The sequence below is a fragment of the Calidris pugnax genome, unplaced genomic scaffold (genome assembly GCF_001431845.1).
Source record: "Calidris pugnax isolate Ruff unplaced genomic scaffold, ASM143184v1 scaffold111, whole genome shotgun sequence".
Lineage (NCBI taxonomy): Eukaryota > Metazoa > Chordata > Aves > Charadriiformes > Scolopacidae > Calidris > Calidris pugnax.
In genome coordinates this window covers 6,354,245-6,374,284 of record NW_015090872.1, presented here as the reverse complement: position 1 = coordinate 6,374,284, position 20,040 = coordinate 6,354,245, and the positions used below count along the sequence as shown (strand labels likewise).

The 20,040-nt window shown below is 48.7% G+C and overlaps 1 protein-coding gene across 5 annotated transcripts in view; it reads left to right on the top strand.

Moving 5' to 3' along the window:
* Nucleotides 1-18,041, top strand: part of P3H2 (prolyl 3-hydroxylase 2) — a 73,515-nt gene extending 55,474 nt beyond the window's left edge. For 4 of the 5 annotated variants that reach the window (XM_014945743.1, XM_014945745.1, XM_014945744.1 and 1 more), the window contains 14 exons: nucleotides 614-760; nucleotides 1,705-1,894; nucleotides 4,664-4,795; nucleotides 5,970-6,112; nucleotides 7,541-7,630; nucleotides 8,120-8,160; nucleotides 8,659-8,753; nucleotides 11,641-11,768; nucleotides 12,238-12,333; nucleotides 12,417-12,567; nucleotides 13,087-13,204; nucleotides 13,720-13,795; nucleotides 14,690-14,830; nucleotides 15,881-18,041. In XM_014945743.1, coding sequence (XP_014801229.1) covers nucleotides 614-760; nucleotides 1,705-1,894; nucleotides 4,664-4,795; nucleotides 5,970-6,112; nucleotides 7,541-7,630; nucleotides 8,120-8,160; nucleotides 8,659-8,753; nucleotides 11,641-11,768; nucleotides 12,238-12,333; nucleotides 12,417-12,567; nucleotides 13,087-13,204; nucleotides 13,720-13,795; nucleotides 14,690-14,830; nucleotides 15,881-15,973 — 1,641 coding nt within the window. In that variant the 3' untranslated portion in view covers nucleotides 15,974-18,041. The remainder of the gene's footprint in view (nucleotides 1-613; nucleotides 761-1,704; nucleotides 1,895-4,663; nucleotides 4,796-5,969; nucleotides 6,113-7,540; nucleotides 7,631-8,119; nucleotides 8,161-8,658; nucleotides 8,754-11,640; nucleotides 11,769-12,237; nucleotides 12,334-12,416; nucleotides 12,568-13,086; nucleotides 13,205-13,719; nucleotides 13,796-14,689; nucleotides 14,831-15,880) is intronic. The other variant, XR_001412472.1, reaches the window with a different exon arrangement.
* Nucleotides 18,042-20,040: the final 1,999 nt, after the last annotated feature.

The following is a 20,040-nucleotide window of genomic DNA, read 5'->3' as shown; positions in this document are numbered from 1 at the left end:
CAAGGCTTTCTCCAGGGTGAAACTAATGTCTGGTCTTGTTTCTGAATCTCTAAATCCAAAGTAACTCAATATACCAAGATAAAATCCTCTTTAGACCTCTGTCACTACCAGCAGAGTCTGGCTTTTTGCACGTATACACAGCTAAGCTCAAAAAATGGTCCCAAGTCCCCACTTACAAGCAGAAGCCCTCAGCCTGGGTGTAGCTCAGCCTCTAAGGCGCATAAAGAGAGCAGTCTTAGCAGCTGCTTTCCCCTCATCTCTTCATCTCGTATCTCACGAGAATATCTCTCCACCTGGGACTGTGCAGGGAGTTGGAGTAGCCAAGTTCAGAGGATGAGCAGCTGGAAAACAGGCTGTACCCCATCATTGATAGACCAATTGCAGACAGATAAGTGGTCTGTCTGGCTGTCAGGAACTCCAGCTTTTCCAATTTCCATTGCAATGGGTTTTCCTCTCATTTCAGCCTCTGCATTCAGGTTTTCCTTGGTTATCCCATCATTGCCCAGTCCAGTGGTGTCAAAGGGTTGTCAGAGGCATGTGAGAGTGCAGCATAAACTGCTGTGTTGGCTGTCCTACGTCACCAATTCAGTCAGTCTTTCTTATCTTGTTACAGCTCAACAGACTGGAAGACGCAGCAAATGCAGCTCACACCTTCTTCATGGCCAACCCTGAGCACATGGAGATACAGCAGGACATTGAGAACTACAAGACCACGGCAGGGAAGGTTGACTTGATTGACCGGGAGGCCAAGCAGCACATGGTGAGTCTGAGCTAAAGAGGTTCCCGGGTTAAGCGTCAGGCAGTCCTGGGGAAGAAGAGATTTAGGAGGCCAGGAGAGCTTCATCTATGAATGGGGAGATTCTTGCCAAGGTCTGTATTACAATACAGCAAAAACCCCTCTCCCTTTCAGGGCTTTCCTTCAAGGCAACCTAGCTCCTGCTTTTTCAAGGCACTCTCTGCTCTCTGATGGCTATGCTCTCAACCTGGTCCCTCTCTTCAGGGAACTCTGGGGTCATCCATGGCTGTGAACAGACATCAGCAAGCAGCTTTGATGAATGCCTTCATGGGCACTGATGGACAGATCTTGGCTTATGTGTGTTTCTTTTGAGCTGGGTTCTTCCACCAGGGTACATGCACACAAGTGGCTGTGCTGGTGAGGGTGCAGGTTGGCAGGCAAGAGAGTGACACCTTTTTCCACCTTCCCAAAGCAAAAGACCAACACAAATGCCAGGGCCAACCCCAACTTTCTGATTTCACAAGACACAAGGAAGCAGGAGTGGTCGCTTGGTGTAGTTAATGGAGTTGCTCATTAGGGGCCATAAGGCAGATATTCCTGGGTCAAGGGCAGCCTTTTCCCTTGGCATTCAGCGTAGTTGTTGGGTAGGAGGGTAAAAACAAAGAAAATGAATGTTTTTTCATAATAATGCTTAATCCAGCAGTGGCACTGAGGATTTCCTAAGTATGGAGGAGTTCAGCAGAGCATTTAGGCAGGTTTACAAGGTTCCACTGATCCAAAAGTCCATTGGTGGCTTAAACATGGTTTGGTACAACCGCTTACATCTGGCAGGTACCCAGGGAGATCATTCTGTCCCTGCCCCCTTGTTTGTTCTTATGAGAAGCACCCGCAGTTGGCAAGGGCAGGATGCTGTGGTCCAAGTAGCGTGGCCCACTCATGGTCTTGTTTTCTGTCTACCTATTTTTCAGGAGGACTACAGTGCCGGAGTAAGGCACTATGACAAGGAGGAGTACGAGCTGGCCATTGACTTCTTGGAACGTGCATTGAAAGGTTACTACTCTGAGGATGAAGATTGCCAGCTTATGTGCGAGGGACCGCAGAGATTTGAGGAGCATGAGTACCTGGAAAATAAGGCTGGCCTCTATGAAGCTATTGCAGGTGAGATCTTTTTGCATCTTCAGGGTTCTCACCCTTTGCCCTGCAATGTTTTTATTTATTGAGTTTGGGCCTTGGGCTGAATTTGGTGAGGTGTCTTCCCTTCTGTCACTGCTGCTGGTGAGGCAGTTGGAAGGCCAGAAAATGCGAATTGAGAGGACAGGGAACTAGAACGTCTCGTTTTGGTCCTGAATAGAAGCTGGGCTAAAAGAATTGCATTTCCAGATTGGAGGAGCATTTGCAGCCTTCTGTCAGAGCTGGAAGTATAGGTGCTTTAACATAAACCACCTCGGTTTCCCCCTGTACACAGTCTGACATACCTCCCTGGAATCTAGACATTGCTGGCCTCTGTTTATAGTTTCTGTCTTTCAGTGCATATAAGAGAGCAGCAAAGTCCTCTTGGCCATGCTCCAGATAGCCAGGAAAGTTGCCAAAAAGGCTCAGAACATAGATTTCTTCCCCATCCAAAAAGGATGGATTTGTCATTAGCAGAGGCCCACCTAATTATGATCTTGACTGGAATCTCTGGAGAGAATCAAACGTTGCTATGTAATCTTCAGATTTGCATGTGTGGCTCTGAGCCAGAGGGGATTAAAATGGCTCATTCTCGGTAGAAATGAGATTACATTTAATTAGTCGTAAGGGAAAGAAGAACAATAAATTAAGGTTTGTTTGGTGACAGAAATCGTATTTATCTGCTCATGGTCTTGGAGTTGCATCAAGCTCTGGAGTTTTGCTTCTTGTGTGGAAAATACTTCACTCAGATAGAGACTGTGTTTTGGTTTTGCATAATTTTGTTTGTGTCGAGACAGGAAATCTAATTGAAATGACCAAGACAAGAAACCACCATCATACCGGATGGGAAGCTGCCTTTGTTGGATTTATTTACCCGTGGAAAAAATACGAAAAGTGTTGTAAGGGTTGACTTGGTACCAAATCATGCCTGCTTTTAAAGCCATGACCAGGACACCAAGGACAGTATCAAGCCCTTTAAGAAATTTGCATTCAGTGGCAAAGAGAACCCACCTTCCTTCTCAGTGAAAGGTGCTGCTCGTCAAAGAGATTTGGGTCTCTGTTAAATTGTTTGTGCTGTGCAAGTCGAGTGCAGCCTTAATGAGCAGAGAAGTTTCTGTGCTGGACTTTGCAGAGGGTGGTCATGGTGTGGTGGTCCTCAACCCAGCACATCAGCTGGGAGTGAGAACAAACCAGATGGTCTCTGCAAGTGCAAGTGCTGTGGCTTGGGTTGACCAGATATGCCTGGAAACAGCAAGTCCAAACCCTGGTGCCATTCAGGCACCTAAAGAAACAGGGAAGTGAGGGTACACAGATACAAAATGCAACTGCTTTGCTATAGGGAGCTAAATGGTTCCTTATGGGACAGCATAATCCAGATTTCACCCCTGGGTCCAGGGCACTCAGCCTCAGATGTTTCACCAGGGAGTGGGAATACTAGTACGCCAAGAAAAGAGGGTTTAAATTTCTTCAAAACTTGTTTCTCTTTTCAATCCCAAGCTGATTTCTGTGCTGCTGCATGGGGTTGAAACACTCTCACCTCCCCAACCCAGGGACAGATGCATTTCAGTGAATTGATTCCAGTCCGTACAGCCTGTTTCCAGGGCACCTTGACAGTACTAAGAAAAAGTGGTGTTTCTCAGTGATGGATTATTCCAGGACTAGGATGCTTAAATAGGTTTAAATTACAACAAAATTATTTATGTCCTTTTCATTCTTGCTTTCCTAATGTAATACCCTGGCTATGGATGGTAAATCAGATAACTACTCAGACTACCTGCCCAGAGCAAATGGGGGACTGCTTTGAGTTTCCACTTGATTTCATTGCAAATTCCTCCGGCTGTTTTTTTGGCAGCCCTGAGAAATGCTTTGGTAGCTGAGCACATGTTTTGTTTTATGGGTTTTTTTTTTCCAAGCCTGTGTGTGTTTCTTAAGGTTTTAAATGGTGTACAGAGACAGTGCAAGCAAAGTAGATTTGTAAGTACATTGCAGCAAAGGCTCCAAACTGGAATCAGATGTCAGTGCTGGCTTCGAAATTGCACAGCTGATACAACGCCTATATTGTGGACTCCCACCAGTTAAGAAACCTTGCTAATGACAGATGTTTACCACGTGCTTGCGTTCCTCTGGGAGATACCTCATCTTTGAGAAGGAGCAAACACAGGGATTTTGCTGCCTGTATTTGCCCCTTAGACCTTTCAGACTCCTGGCACAGGTGCCTTGCTCTGCCATGCTTGGGAAGCTGTGCTGACCTCTCTTACCTAAACAATCCCATGCCCTTGGGAGCTTTCTTGCTGCAGAAAGGAGAGGATTAAAGATGAGCTGAAGGAAGTGAGTGTGGAGATGGCTTTGAAGTGGCAGCACATGTGGCCACCCTATCTTCACGTCTCCGCTTGTTTTGCGGGTCTCCTTGGCTTTGGTTTGACTCTTGGGGTTGAAGAGATACCTGCCACATGCAGGTCCATCTGGTTTTCCCAGGCAGAAGCAGCATCTCCCAGCACACAAAAGAGATCCTCAAGCTCCCTCTACAGTTGAAAGAAGGAGGAAGACATTTCTCAATGGGGGTAAAAATGTGACTGCAACCTTCCATTGGCTTTGGGAAGGAACCTGAGCTATTTCTCTAGGTATGCAGTCCCCTGCTGGCCCACAGCATCGTGAGTTGCATGTCTTTCAGTTGGTGAGATTTAACCTTTGTCTGTCCTCATCTCGGCACCATCCCCATCCTTCTCAGTTCAAACCATTTTCTCCTTTTCTCGGCAGATCACTACATGCAGGTCCTGGCTTGCAAACACGACTGTGTCCGAGAACTTGCCACACGTTCAGGCCGTATCTCACCCATCGAAAATTTCCTTCCCCTCCATTACGACTACTTGCAGTTTGCCTATTACAGAGGTAAGGGCTGTCTTTCTGTTCCTCACAGTGTTTGCTGCGTTCTGTTACATTTTGTACAAGTTTTAATTGCTTCTTGTGGAAATCAGGGTATTTCCCCATGATGTATGTGCTATGGTGACGCAGCAGCGTGGTCTGAAAGAGTCAGGAAGCGGAGGACATTGGAAATTGTCTCTTCAGAAGTCCTTTTCCTTTCAGGTTGACTGAAATGCAATTATGTGTTTTTGTAAAACTGTTTTACATCATCTGCCAGGTTTTAAAAGCCCAACCTTTAGCATAAGAATTATTATTCTTTAAATAAATCATGCATTTTTAGGGTCCTTTCATTTGCCTTGTGATATTGAAGTTCTGGAGATTTATGTTTCACATTTTCTGAAACCAATAGATAACATTTTTTAAGTTAATATATTAACAGATATACAAGTTAGCCCAAGCTTATCCCAATATGCCAATTTTTGCTAATTACCAAATATTTTAAGATTCATAGTAAAGTTGCAGGAGTTGGCAACATTGCAAAACATCAGGAGTTGGCAGTGCTATAAAATATTGCCAGTTGTGTGGTCCTATGTGGCATTTTATTATGTTTTGTTACATAAAGAAAATCTAGGCAGAATTTTGCTATCTCAGGCTTACACTAGGAGTTCTTTCCTGAAAACAGCAGCATGTGGGAGGGTCAAAATTTCTACTCAAACCTTCATTCATCAACGTAATGGGAAAAAAGCTGGAGGAGTCAGCAGTGTTTCATACATGGTGTATAGGGTTTTTTCATTCCTCTGCTGAATTAGATGTTTAATGTGGTGGGTAAAACCCCTCATAGCCCTGCGAGATGCTGCACAGAAGAGAGGCAGTTTGCTGCTGGGCAGCATCCACATCCTGCCCATCCAATTGGATCCAATTTGGATACCACTCAACCTGTGCATGACCTCAGAGAAATCATGTCTCTGTGCCTCGGTTTCCCCGATGGTGAAATGGAGTGGTTAAGACAAAGTTGCTTCTAAAGAGCCTTGTAAAGTGCTGGGCTCACCCTTCAGCTGATGGGGAGTTCAGGCTGTGCCCTCCCTCTCTGCAGGCTCGCCTCAGTGGCTCTGCCCTGCCATGCTTGGCGTGAGCCCCCAGCACTGCTGGCAGGGCTGTGCCCCTCCTCTGCCCCCCCGACAACTGTTTTGTTGCCTTTCAGTTGGTGACTATGTAAAAGCCCTGGAGTGTGCTAAGTCATACCTGCTCTTCCACCCTGATGATGAAGATGTCCTGGAGAACGCAGGTTATTACGAGGGCCTCTTGGAAGGTACGATGGATCCAGACACAATCAAACCCAGAAAGGTGAGAGTGAGTGTCACCTAAGAGCCCTTGGTGGGAGGCTTTAACAAAAGCATCAGCTGGAAATTAAAGCAGCTTGGCAGCTTTCCCACAGTGGGACCACTCTGAAAACAAATGTGGAGGTGCTGGACGAGCTGGTGATGCTAATTGTAAGGGTGCAAGTCCAGAGTCACTGGTGTGGGGGAGAAACTGGAGGGTAGGATATTCTTTAAACGGGGACTTCAGCTTAGCAAAACCTGAGCAAGAGCAGGGAGGGTGATGACTGAGTGCCTCAGCAATGTAAACCCTCCCCTGGTTCAGTGCTCCGGAGGAGATATGGAGGAGGAATGCAATGCAGCACTGAGCGGAGGGCAACCTCTGTTAAGAGAGGGCCAAGAAATATTTTCCCAAGGGGAGGCTGGGATGTCAGCTTTACTCTCCAGTCACTGAGCTTGGAGTTCAGCGCTCAGCCTGTTCTGCAGGGAGCAGCCTTGCTATCACAGGGTTAGGTTGGGGTCAAACAACCAAACTGCTGGGTTCAGTCACCCAGCAGGACAGGCTTCATCTCCAGTCCGGGCAGACTTTATCTGCAGCCCTGAGGCTGCCTTTCTCATGATGCAGAAGCAAAGAAGTTATCCACCCATCCCATCACAGCCCTGCTGAGGCTCATTTCCCTTGCACTGTAAGCAGAGGGTAGGCAGGAATTGGATTTTTCATTCCCTTGGTAATTCCTTGATTTCTAGGAAAATCAAGGTGATTTGATTGCTGAATGCTAAAAAAGAAATATATAATAAAATATATATATTAAAAAATATAATATATATAACATATAATATACATATAAAATATACATAATATATTATTATGTATATAATAATATATATAATAAATAATAAAATGCTAAAAAGAAAAGGGAAAGGATAAAAAAGAAAGCAAGGACAATTATCATTTCTCCTTGCAAAGTGAATCTAGGAAAGAACCTGAAGTTGACAAAAACATTTCGTTGTTTCCTGTGTTTTGAAATTTTCTGTAAAAAAAACCACCAGGCTCCAGCTAGCAGGGGGGAAACAGAGGCACAGCCCAGCCAGGGTCCCTGCTCCACCAGCCTGAACCTACCTCCCGCTCTGCAGCTAGGGTTTCTCTGGCCAGCCTCTTGCTCGGATATTTAGAGGCTTTCCAACGTGCTCAGCACTCTCTGCCACCTATGCACATGTATTTTGGGGATTCAGGTTTCCCAAATAAGTTGCTGAACACCTCCCCTTCTGTAACATAGTGAGTAGCTCAGCCCTGTGTCTGAGGTAGCTCTAAAGCATGACCCAAGCATCCATAGCCCCATAGGAGCCTACAGGGTTGTGTTGTGTGAAAATCAAACCCCTGTTGAAGCAGATGTGCATTGACTGTATCTTGTGAAAGCTAAACATGCAACTACTCTCCTTCTCTTCTTCTTTTCAGGAGGCAAAAGCGCTGCTGCGGCGCCATAAGCTGGAGTCTCACCTCTTGCAGGTGGCTGCGGCCGGCCTCGGATACACCTACACCGAGCCGGTAATGCCTGGGTCTGCTATGGCAAGGGCCTTTAGGAGTTCACAGCCGTAGGATGTGAACCTCTCTCTCCTGTAAAATGAGTCCCATGTAGGTGACTCAGGAGCTGGGTCTTGGCTCAGTTTGTTCCCTATGGGAAAAGGGCAATGGCAAAGCAAGGGAGGCAGCCGTTCCCGGGGTGAAGAAGGAGCAGACACAGCCCAGTCCAGCTCTCCTGCCATGGTGTCTGGCTTTGTTTCAGCCACTGCCATGGTGGTAGGGCAGGACAGAGAAGGCTGGATGAACCGGGCTCCCTCTGTACTCGTTGTACAATATCAGTTTGGGTTGGGGTTACATTTTCAATTTGGTGACCCCAGGCAATTTCCCAGAGTTGTGTGGAATGGACCCATACCAGGGAGGCTGGCTGTCCCCAGGTGTGAGGCAGAGCAGGTAGCTCCCTGGGTTTGGCTGGAGCACTAAATTAAGAAGCATGACCTCTCTCTTTTCCCGCAGAACTACTGGAACAGGTACGGCGCCCGCCAGGATGAGCACAGGTGAGCCACCACCCAACCCAGCTAAGCCCACAGCTTCACCAGTCCCTGTAGTGGGGCTAAGGGGATGTGCACATGATGGAGTACCAGCCTGCCACTTGGGGGGTGCTGCCCATCCACCCCAGCACACCATCATGGTTGAATTAGGGCCCTTTGCCCCTTACCATTACAAACAGTCCCACAAGCACCTTATTTCAGCTGAGAGCCTCAAAACCAGCAATGGTCTAGAGGGAACTTGGTCAATGAAGAAAGTGTTGCTGTTCAGGTCTGTTGGTGTCTGTGCTTTTATAGTGGAAACTGTTGTTCCCATTACCAGAAAAACATGATTTGGCACAGGACAAAATGAGGGCTTCTACTTGTATTGTTGTGACATTTGTACAAAGTACCAATTTGCCTGGTTTATTCATGTATTGGTTCCTGAAGGGTGCAAAACAGCACAATTCCCAGAACTGGAGAACTGTGGCCAAAGTCATGTTGTTCCTCTTCTCTCTTGCTCCTCAGTGTCCCATCAAGTATTAGCAGTGAACCAGAGGAAGGGCCCCGGCTGTCCCTGGCAAAGAAACCCATGCCAAAACCAGATCGAGAGCTGAAGGAAGGTAAGCCTGATGAAGATGTTTCAACCAAATCATTTTTTTTCCTATTTCTAGAGAGTGCAGGCTGCAAAGGCTGGCCACTGAGCGATAAGGGCCAATCCTATCTGAAGGAGTTACAGTTTTGTTTAAGAGACAGAGAAGTCTTCAATGCTGCCACGGCATTTCTGGGTCTGCGGATCCCACCAGCACTGCTCTGCTCTCGGACTTGTTTTTGCTGCCTGCTGAGCTGCTCAGTATGGAGTCCCGAGATGTGGGTCTGGCAGGCTAGGTCCTCCTCACCGTGGGAAAGGTGGCACCAGCAAATAGTAGTCTTTCCCCAAGGTGCTTCTAAGATTAAAAGGTTCCCTGTTGTCTGGGCTGCAGAAGGATGGATGCTGGAGGCATTAGGTTTTGGGAACTTTGGTCCTGATGCTTTGCTAAATGTGCTGGATGACACCATATTGACAGCCATTTCTGTTTGCAGGCTGGCTTGTGATTTCATGTCTTGGCTTACATCAAATCACTTGGTTTTAAGGCCTGTCAGCAGATATTTCAGCTGATTCCAGCACATTTTCAGCAACCACAGGAAATACTGTAACATCATCTACTAAAGACAAGATTTCCCCCAAAACAATTTTGAAAAACTATATTGTAGCCAAATACCAAAGTGTGGTCCTTGCTGCAAAACAACGGGATCTCAAGCCAGGAGGTGTCTTGTGTCTCTAGTGGGCAGCTCCACAGCAGCAGGCAATTAAGCCTCCCTGTAATGCAAGGGATGGTTGCGCTTTTTGGAGAATTCCTCATCTTTCCATGGCCCAAGTTGTGTCCAGCTGCTCAGTGTCATGTTCAGTGCATTGTTATCCCTTTTCTAGCCATACATAAAATAGGCTAATACTACAGGATGATTTATATTTGTTGGCCTGTTTCACTTCTATAACCAAATAATTTCAGAGTGCATCTTTCTGTGTTTATTTCTTTTTTTTTTTTTCTCTCTATGCTTTTATTCTGGTTTAGCTGCAGAATGTTTTCGAGTTTACAAAGAAAATGGAAACCAATCAAAAAGAAAATGTGATTTTTGTCCACCCAGCTGCTTCCTTTCTCTGTTGTCTTTTTTTTTTTCTTTCTCTCTTTTCACTTGGAAAAAGAAGAGAAAAGGTGAAAAGAGAAAAAGAAATGTCCACTTTAATTTTGTAATTCTCTTCTTTACTTCTCTCTTTTCCTTCTTCTTCTTTTCCATCAATTCCTTCACTCCTAAAAGTCCAAATAATTCCCCAATTTCTTTGGGGTCTTTTTCACAGATCATACACAGGAAACAGGTCTCTCTCTCTCTCTGCTGGTGCTTCAAGGCAGTGGGGGCGAGGAAGGCAGCCGGGAGCACGCTGCTGGTGTAGGACAAGGGTTCAGTGTTCCCAGCACAGGGCAGCCCCCGCTAGCTCCCTGGGAGGAACAGAAGAAACTGGGGAAGTGGTGAGTGACGCCTTCCAGGTTCATCCCTCATGTGCCTACGGCAGGGGAAGAGCAACATCCGAGCTGGAAAAGTCAGCCCTGGGTTGTAGTGTGCCAGAAGTTTGGATTTCAGAGTCCTGCTTCTGATCCAGCTGCATTTATAATAAATGCTATTGTTGAGCAACAAGAACAGCAAAGTGAACAGAAGGAGCATCCTATCTTTTCCGTTTCCAAGAAACCTAACCCTTCGGAAATGAAGCCGTGGGCTAGCAGTGGGGCTCTGCCCTCAGGGTTACATGTCCTCCATAGGCCAAGGAGACTCTTCCAAAAACACACAATGTGCCTTAACGGACAGGAAAATTAGTAATTATAAAAGCAGTGAAACAGAGAGGTTTCCTTGCGCCACATGGTGAGAGGAGCTCTGAGGCTCTGCTTCCTCTGTTTTATTGCAGCTTTGTGGCAACAGATAATTTCCCCACAATTTAGATGCAAGTCACCTTCCTCCTGGAGAAAACATCTGGTTTAGGTTTTTACTGTTGCGATTTCTTTCATTCTCTCTCTCTGAGGAGATGTGGGGAAAGAGGCTTCAGAAGATGGTGATTTAGTGGCCTCACCATGCTTTTCTGATCAGACAAATTTGATGGGGATGGATCGAAACTTCTCGTAAAGAGCTAATCTCTCTCTTCTCCTCGCCTGTTCTCTCAGCACATGTCAAGGCTCAGTTGCCCTGTATCAGGTGGGAGTCCAACAGTTTACAAGCCCAGCCACAGTGTATTCACATCCCTGGGATGCTACCTAGGACCTCCAAAACGCAGCCAAGCCATTGGCTTCTGTCAGGCAGAGGGAGGCAGCTTGGAGGCAGGGAGTGAGACATGGTAGGGACAGCCACGGCAGCTCCCTTTGACTCTGCAAAGGAGGATGTCCTCAGGGTCCTCTAACCCACCCACTCCCAGCCCCTTTTCTTGGTGGAGAACAAGTGGTGCTTGCTGCAAGCTCAGTGCTGCATTAGGTTTTCTACATGTGTAAAAGACAAGAAACCCACTGATGACAATTGCAGAGAGCAGCTTTGCACGCAAAGCCGACGAGCCACACAGCGCAAATGGAAACTTATGGCCTCCATCGATGTTGGCTACCGGGCAGGAGGGCCGTTAGCCAGTGTCTGTGTCTCTCATTGTGTCCCATCGGGTTTTTGCATTTTCAGGCTGTGGTCCCCGCGTTTACAAAGCAGCTAATGAGAAAGTGGAAAACGCTGATGCTCTTGCAGCACATTGATTTCATCTCCGTGTGTTTCCATTGCTTCCCTTTCTTTCGTTGCTGATGTGAGGCCAAACTCTGCTCTCTACTGTGAAGCTCTTCCCCTGGCAGCGCACCCGGGTGACTTCAGCTGGCCCTCAGCCACGGTACAAGCTGTCAATGAGGCCAGGGCATGTTTAGCAGTGTCATTCTGTGTCTCTCTTTCCATCAGGGGGTCCACTACTCTACAGCGATGTGAAGTTTGTCTACAACTCGCAGCAGCTGAACGGCACCCAGCGAGTACTACTGGATAACGTCATCTCAGAGGAGCAGTGCCGAGAGCTTCACAGGGTGGCCAATGTGAGTAGGCAATGCCCCCTGGGTGGGCCATGAGTGCCACCTGGGCTGAGTGCCTGATGGCTTTTGAGAGCTGAATGTGAGATCAGCCCCTGGAGAGGCTCTGGGTTCATGCCTCAAACTTGAGTGTTGCAACTGATGCCAGGATGCCTGTGTTATAGGGACAGAAGCTTGTCCCCGTAACTGCTGCTGCTCCGTCTTTGGCTGTTCTTAGAAACATGCTGCAAGACAAAGCCCATGCAGAGATAGCTCTTTTCCATATGTTGTGGAAAGGATGCAGCCCCAAAGGATGCTCATCCACAAACCTGGTTGAGCCTCCTCGTTCATTGTCAATTAAGCCTGAGGGTGCCTGAACATCCCTAGTCAGATGGTGGGTGGCTGTTTTCCAGCATCTCAGAATGGACTGTGTTCATGGTGAGCAGCCCTCTCCTAGGGCACCAGTTCCCCCCTCACCCATGTTCGTGTCTTTCAGGGGATCATGTTGGCTGGAGATGGTTACAGGGGCAAAACTTCCCCCCACACCCCAAATGAGAGATTTGAAGGAGCCACTGTCCTCAAAGCCCTCAAGGTACATCTTCTCCCCTCCTCCTGTGTTCTCCATCCCAGCCGGTATGTGGTGCTGACTCTCTCTTGCTCCTTCTCCTTGCCCAGTATGGCTACGAGGGCCGTGTCCCACTGAAGAGCGCCCGCCTTTTCTATGACATCAGCGAGAAGGCTCGAAGGATTGTTGAGTCCTACTTCATGCTGAACTCTACACTCTACTTCTCCTACACCCACCTGGTGTGCCGCACTGCCCTCTCCGGTGAGGCTTGGGGAGGAGGTGGTGGGGCAGGCCTGGGAGGACAGCAGGGGTTCAACCCCCCACAGAGGGTTTACGGGTGGGGGACCCAAGCCTGAGCACAGCTCTGTTTTGCCTGATGTTTAAACTGGTGGCTGAGGGCTTGGCAAAGTCACCATCCCCACAGCAGCAAAGGGTGGGCACTGTTGTCCTGAAGAAGCTGAGTTCTGGGGTATCTCTTGTTTTTCATGCCTCCAACTTTTTCTCTTTTCTCCTCCCTTTTCTCTTGCCTCCTCTCACTGTCCCTTCTCCTTTCCACCCCTCCACAGCTCTCCATCTTGCTTCCCTGCAGTAAGGGACAAGCAGAGCTGTGCAGATCTGAGTCCTCAGATGTTGCCTTTTCTCCCCAGCCTTTTCTTTCCTCCTCTCACCTGTGAACACCACCTGGAGTGGGGTTGGGGCAGTGACGGACCCCACTGAACATGGCATTTCCATCTCATCTACCCCTTCTCCTTCCCCCTTCCTTCACATGGTCCTGCCTAGGCCAGCAGGAGCGGAGAAATGACCTCAGCCACCCCATCCATGCTGACAACTGCCTCTTGGACCCTGAGGCCAATGAGTGCTGGAAAGAACCTCCTGCCTACACATTTCGGGACTACAGGTAGGCAAAAAGGGGGGGCTGATCCCAAGGGCACACAGGGACCCTCCCCAAGGGAGGGCATCCTGCTTCACAGACCTAAGTCTGGTACATCCCAGCCGTGGCAGAGTGAGACCTAGCAGGTATTTTCTGGTGGCAGCAAGCATCATGGTTAAGCTTCAAGCCAGAGTTTAACTGTAATGGCTCTGTGATATTTTAGGGTTGGGAGATCCCGGCTGTGGCCCACAGGGCTGTGTCTCTGTCATGTGGTTTTGGTGCAGAATGGAAGGATGAGAGCTGGTGGGACCCAGGGGATATTTTGCGAATTGTTCCCTAGCCAAGGAGAGATCTGTTGGTTCTCAGCTGTGGCTCCAAAATGGGGGCAATCTGGGTGTCCCTGACCAGCCTCACAGCAGGACCTCCCCTGCCTGGCAGCCCCCTTATTGGCATCTCGGTGGAGCAATGCAGGATCTACCCTGGAGGCAGGGGTAGCCCTCCCTGGTGCTCCCCTCACAGGGGTCTCTCACTTCTTTCCCCAGTGCCCTCCTGTACATGAACGCAGATTTCGAAGGTGGCGAGTTCATTTTCACCGAGATGGATGCCAAAACTGTGACTGTAAGTTGGTGCTGTGAATCAAATGCCATTCCTCAGGAGTCTGTGCCAGGGCTCTGGGCTTCCCCAGGCAGCCTGTGGCTCCTACCTTGCAAAAAGCCCCTACAGAGTTGCACAGACCTTCTGTGCCCTGCCCAGAGGCTGTGCTAAGCAGGAAACTTGCAGATCAGAGGGATGGCTGAGAGTTGTCCCTGCCTGGAGGACCACTGAGCTCCCACCCCATCTCGTGGCCAAACACAAAGCAATGCCTCTGTACATATGCAGTGTGTGGCACAGAGCAGGTCATGATGGTGGACATCAGTCTCTGAGAAGGATGAGACCCAGGCACAAGCCCCCTCTTCTGCATGGGGCTATTTGGGAGGCTGGGCACCCCTCCGTAGTTGAACAGAGCATCTCAGCACCATGCTGGGATTCTGAAGTCCAGTAGATGCTGGAGAGTTGATTGCATGTACCTAAGACCAGTGCTAGACAGTTGATTTGGCTGGCACTTCTGTCCCTGAGGTCCCGCAGGATGCCTGTTGTGGACTTAGCAGAAAGAAGAAGGGTATTTCACAGCCTATGCCAGGGTTAGCCTGAACCTCCCTGGAGCTATGTCGTGGCCCTGTTTTGCTGCAGCTGGCTACCTGCAGGCTTTGCAAGGACTCCATGCCCCCACCTCCTTTCTGCATGATGACTGCACAGCAGGACTAAGCCTCACACCTCCCTATTTACCCCGCACACTTTTACAGCCATTCCCAGGGCTCTGCATGTTCTCCAACACAGCTCACTGGGTCCCGGGACAATGCAGAGAGATGCTCAGTAAGATCCCAGTCCTTGGACCATGATGATCCCAGATGTGTCCAATGACTGCTGCCATGCTGCTGCTTGCCATCCTAGTGTCGCCTCTTTTTTCCACAGGCTTCCATCAAGCCCAAGTGCGGGAGAATGATCAGCTTCTCGTCAGGTGGTGAGAACCCCCATGGGGTGAAGGCAGTCACCAAAGGCCAGCGGTGCGCTGTGGCTCTTTGGTTCACCTTGGACCCACTTTACAGAGAGCTGGTGAGTCCCTCCATCACGATGTAAGAGGAGCTAGGGGGTACCCACTATCCTGAAGAAAACTGGACCATCTTCAGCCTCCAGTCCTAGCACATCTATTTTCATCACACCCCCCCTCCACAGGAGCATTCCCATCTGCTGCACTATGGGGACATGAGCTGGTGGCCCTGGGACTTCCCTGCTGGACATGCTCCTGGGCACCCATCACCCTGGGCCTCTGGGGTTTGGGGCAGGCTGGGGTGCTGAGAGGGGTGCAGGAGGGCTCTGCGCAGGACTGGGCTGGCCATTTCTGACACCTAGTGGCAATACCCTGATGAACAGGGAAGTCCTCCACAGCCATCTGCAGCTCGGAGGCCAGTGATGTGCGGCTGCTGCCGGGTCCTCAGAAGTAGTTTGTCAGCTTGAAGCCCATCATTCTGGGCACTCAGATGCCTTGGGAGGTCTGGGCTGTGGTGCCTTTCAACAAGCAACCTCCAAATTCTATTTGAAAAGTCTACTGTACCAGCCTCTGCCTTCCTTTGATAGCAATTCTGGTCTCTAAGAATAAAAAACCAAGCAAAACTAAACACAGGGAGAGAGCAGAACCCTCGTGCCTTTGCCTTGTGAAGCAGACGGGCTGCAAGCTTTGGGAGAAGCTTATTTTCAGACACGTACTTTACTGTCTCTCTGCTTTTTGGCACGAGCTGGAATTCCTCCATGCTTGGTGCATGTATGGAAGGAGATCCCAGGATCCTGTGTGGACAGGAGGAGGGTACACTGTGGCGGTGGCTGCTAGTGAAGTGTGATAAGGGAACAGCACTACATCAGTTCTGCCTTAGCCATTGCAGCCCCTGGAGGGAGGATGAATTAGGTAATGAGGTGCGAAGTGATTTGATTAATTTTGCCCAGCAAATCCCCAGCTCAAACCCAGGCTGTCCCCTGTCCTGTCAGATACAATGCTGGTTCTTAGATGAACTGCTTGCTGTGGGTGCTTCCAGCTGAGCCGTGCTGAATAAGCTGAGAGCAGATGCTGAAGCTCTGCTGTTAATGGTTTCTTCCCATCCCCACTTGCAGGAGCGGATCCAGGCAGATGAAGTGATCGCCATGTTGGACCAGGAGCATCTAGGACCCAGCGAAATGAACATCAACCCAAAGGATGAGCTATGAACTAGGCCAAAGACTTTTTCTATTAAATATTTATTTAATATTGTTAATCTTATTAGAACCCTTCTATTTTTGTACAGAGCTGCTGTATAAATTAACATATGATTGTGGAGTTTCAGGAGGGCTTCTTCTGTGTTTAGCACAGCTCTTGCTGGGACCCCTCATCTCTGTGCCAGCCTCTCCTGCTGTGCCTGCCTCTGCCTCTGGGATTCCCTGTCCTTCCCTAGCACTTCTCAGGACTTATTAAGGCCCACTGTACCCCGTTGAAGAATCCTTTTTTTTTCTTCCTATGCCAGAAACAGCTGCTTCTCTTTAGCCTCTGCTAGAGAAATGCCTCAGGTGTGATAACAGACCAGTCTTCCTGCTTCTGCTAAGTGCTGGCTGAAGACCTGGATAGTGCTGGAGGAGGAAACTGGAGCACAAGTCAGTTATTTCCATCTCACCATTTGAAATATGCTTTTTAGGGAAAAAACAAAGCAAAATCCAGGTCCTAGCAAAATGCATGCAAAGCTGGCATTTGGGCATTAATTCTGAGCAGAGTTTCCAGAAATCACTGTCTGGGCAGGGTCATGAGCTGTGCACAGGTGACAAGGGGTTTGATTTGCAGCTGACTCTTGTGAAATAGGGTCTGTCACTCATGTTCAGTCCCTGCTTTTTCTAATGGCTTGGGAAGCACGAAAAAAAGTGCTTCACAGTGCATCTTTGAGCCTCCAGCTCAATGCTGCTGCTGGTAAAACTCAAGGTTAGAAGTCATCCTTTCCAGGTCCATGTTGGGAAGCAGCTGAAAGGCCCGGGGATGTTGCAGTGCCATAGTGTTGGATGGTGCAGCTTTGTACGCTGGATGTCCTGGCTGCTTCCTCCCATCCTGACCCTGCAGGAGCAGTGGATGTCAATGGTGTGGTGGCGTCTATTCGCTTAAAGTATTTCTGACCCAGTCTGAGGGTGTTGCATTGAAAGCACATGCTGCTTGTCACAAGAGATTTACTATGCCAGGAACTGCTACTGAGCTAGTAATTCATCTTTTTTCCCACCATTAAATTAACTCCTGTGTGTGGGATCAGAGCAGCCCCTACCTCAATCAGAAGGAACACTGAAGTCATAGAACCACCCACATCCCAGTCATAGAAACAGCTTTTATTTTGACCCAACAGCTGCTTCAGCTGCTAGAAAGCAGTTCCTAAAAGGCAGATTGCAACAATCTTTACTGCTGAATTTACTGCAAGGCTTCTGTCTCTCCAGAAAGCACTGCAGGGATCTTGGCTGGAGTCTGGATCCCTGAGAAGTTTTGTTCAGCTCCTGCTGTGCTGGCACTTTCTCAGTCCCTTTCTGCTCTTCTCTGACAGCTTTGGCATTTCCAGGACTTAAAACTTGCAATAGGGAATTGTCTTTTTTTTTTTTCTTTCACCCAAATCTTCCAGGCTTAACAGCACTCTCTTCTCATCCAGTCACTGGCTGCAAAGGCCATAGACAAGGATGATCCTTCTGCAGACACTTCCTCAAAACGTGATTCTAGGCCAGATAACTCAGTTCATCTGGAAGGCAAATGCCCAGACTGTGAAGAAGGCACCATTACTGCCTAGAGAATGATGGGAGGCTCCCCAAAGAACTGCCCACAGGTCTCTGCTTTCAGAGACTCTTCCCTGCTTAAATGCCTCCCCTGTAAATGCTTAAATCTCCTTTTTTACAATAGCCAGAGGAAAAGCTGGGGGAAGAAGGGGAGGACAGCTGAAGAGCCAAAATGCCAGTGTTGTTGCTCCCTGTCTGCACCATGCTATTGCATCCAAGGCTTGACTCCTACATGCTGCACCTGCAGTGTGATTTTGTGTTGCCACCCGCCCTGACAAGCACACCTTCCCCAGCTCATCCTGCAGAACGGGGCCCTCTCCAAGCTGCTCAGTGCAGCCCCTGCCCTCCCAGGGGCTGCGGGGATCCCACCAGCTGGTCCCACCAGCTGGTCTTCCTGCGGGGAGGTAAGAAGCAGGACATCGCAGGTCATGGTTGGTTTGCTGCTGTGGTGGTTAGCCAGAGCTGTGTCTAAATCCAGAGGAAATAAACTAAACGTAACAACTGGGCCTGTTTCTGTCTTTCTTTGGCCAAATATTAGAGGGGGAGACCAAGGAGTATGCGGTGTGTTCATGATGGTATAGCTCCCTGAGCTTTTCTGCCCTGGTCCATAGAGCACATAGACACATCTCCCATGGTGGAGGAGCATCAGAGACACTGATGGCGCCAGGATTAAGCAAACTTGTGTGTCTGCATTTGGCTGCCACACAATGGTAGCCATCTCTTTTGCTCTGCATCCAGCTGCTTAATACCTTATGTACGATTGGCACGTTTCAGGCATTTTGGAGAGAAGGAGAAGGATGTCGCAGCCTCTCTGTGCTGCTGGGGTGTGCAGTAGGCTGGGGAGCAAAGCAGGACACTGGCTGGCTCCTGGTCAAGCAGAAGCTTTGCTGGAGAAAGATAGAGCAGCCTCAGAAGGATGCTACATTTCAGGATTCAACTGCAAACATGAACTCCAAATCCCCAAGAAGGGGAAAGACTCTGGACCTCATGCCTGGGCCATGAGGCTTGCCAGGCTGCTGTGCCGCTGAGACCTGCCTACGGTCCATGCCAGGCTGAAGCCAGGAAACAGGAATGCAGTGAGTCAAAGGCACTTTTCCTGTTTGTTTTTCCTTCTCTCTGCTCTGGCAAAGTCTAGCTCAGAAGTGGATTTGTATTTCTGCTGCAACAGCAGAAGTGGTTGCCAAGTTTATTGGCATACTGTAGCCTTGCAGGAGCAAGTTACAGAGCTCTTTGGGGCATGCACCAAAATACATTGTAGGCTTTTGGGTCTTTTTCATACCTGAGTGGGACGGGTTGCCACCAAGGTGGCTTGGCCTCTGAGAAATGAATTTTAACTCAGATTTGATGTAGGGGCTGGCATCTCCCAGAGCCGCATCCAGCACTTCCTGCAGGGCACCTGCATTCCTGGAGAAAGAAAGCTAACACCAAAAAACAAATGTATACACCCCTCCTTGGTCAAATATGCCCCAGGGACAACTTGGTGCACTAACATTTTTGCTTCCTGCTACATTGACTCACATTTGTTATTCCCCACTTGCCCTTTGCTGCTTCCCAAAGCCCCTACATGAACCAGCTCAAAGTCACACCATTAGGAATAAAGCTGATGTGCATTTCAGAGCAAGCCACATGGCTCCCCAAGCCAGCTCTGAGCTCCTCTAGCCAAAGTTTGGCCACTGAAGGGAATGACAACCTCCCTATGTGTTGGCCATTTGTTATACATGCCCGGTTCTATCACCAGCAACGGGAGCAGTTTTGAGATGGAGGTGCTTGAACCGTGTCTTAGTTCCTCGTTAACTCTGCTGTGCCCCTCCTAATACTAATAATATGTGCAGGGTGGGATTAGCAGGGTTGATTTATGACATTCTATGAGAAAAAAAAATAAAACAATTCATAAAGGAAATATAACAGAATTTAAAAGTATTTAAAACAACAACTGAAGTGGCTCTGTGTGTGTGCCCGCGCGCTGGGGTGCGGCTGTTGCTCTGAAGTGAAGCCCTGCACGGTGTTGCTCAATGCCAGGGGATCTTTACTAGCAAGGAGCTTTGATTTTGTTTTGACATTCCAGTGGGCCCAAGCCAAGTTTGGTCACCCTTTGCACAAGGTTGCTGTTGCGGATTGGAGAGGGCTGGAGGAACCCAGTCTGTGCCACAGATATGCTTCCAGCGACTGGGCGTCAGTAGTGTTTCAGGAAAAAAGTACAGATGAAATGGATGCCTTCGTTAAGGAGAAGATGAATCATTGCACTTTGCAGTCATGGATGTGGCAGCAGAGCCAGTGGTAGAGAGGGCTCTGAGGCGTGAGGAACAGTGGCCCAACAAGGCACTTGATACCTTGTGTAGAGGGTAGGAGCACAGAAAATACCTCATACAAGCAAAGAACCACTAACGGGGGCCAGCAGAAAGTCTGAGGCTGAGCCCCTTTGAACTGTAAATGCCATTCTGCAAGTGGCTGCTGGAAGTTCCCATCCAGCCAAGAGGTTACCCCTGAAACCTCACCTGAATATC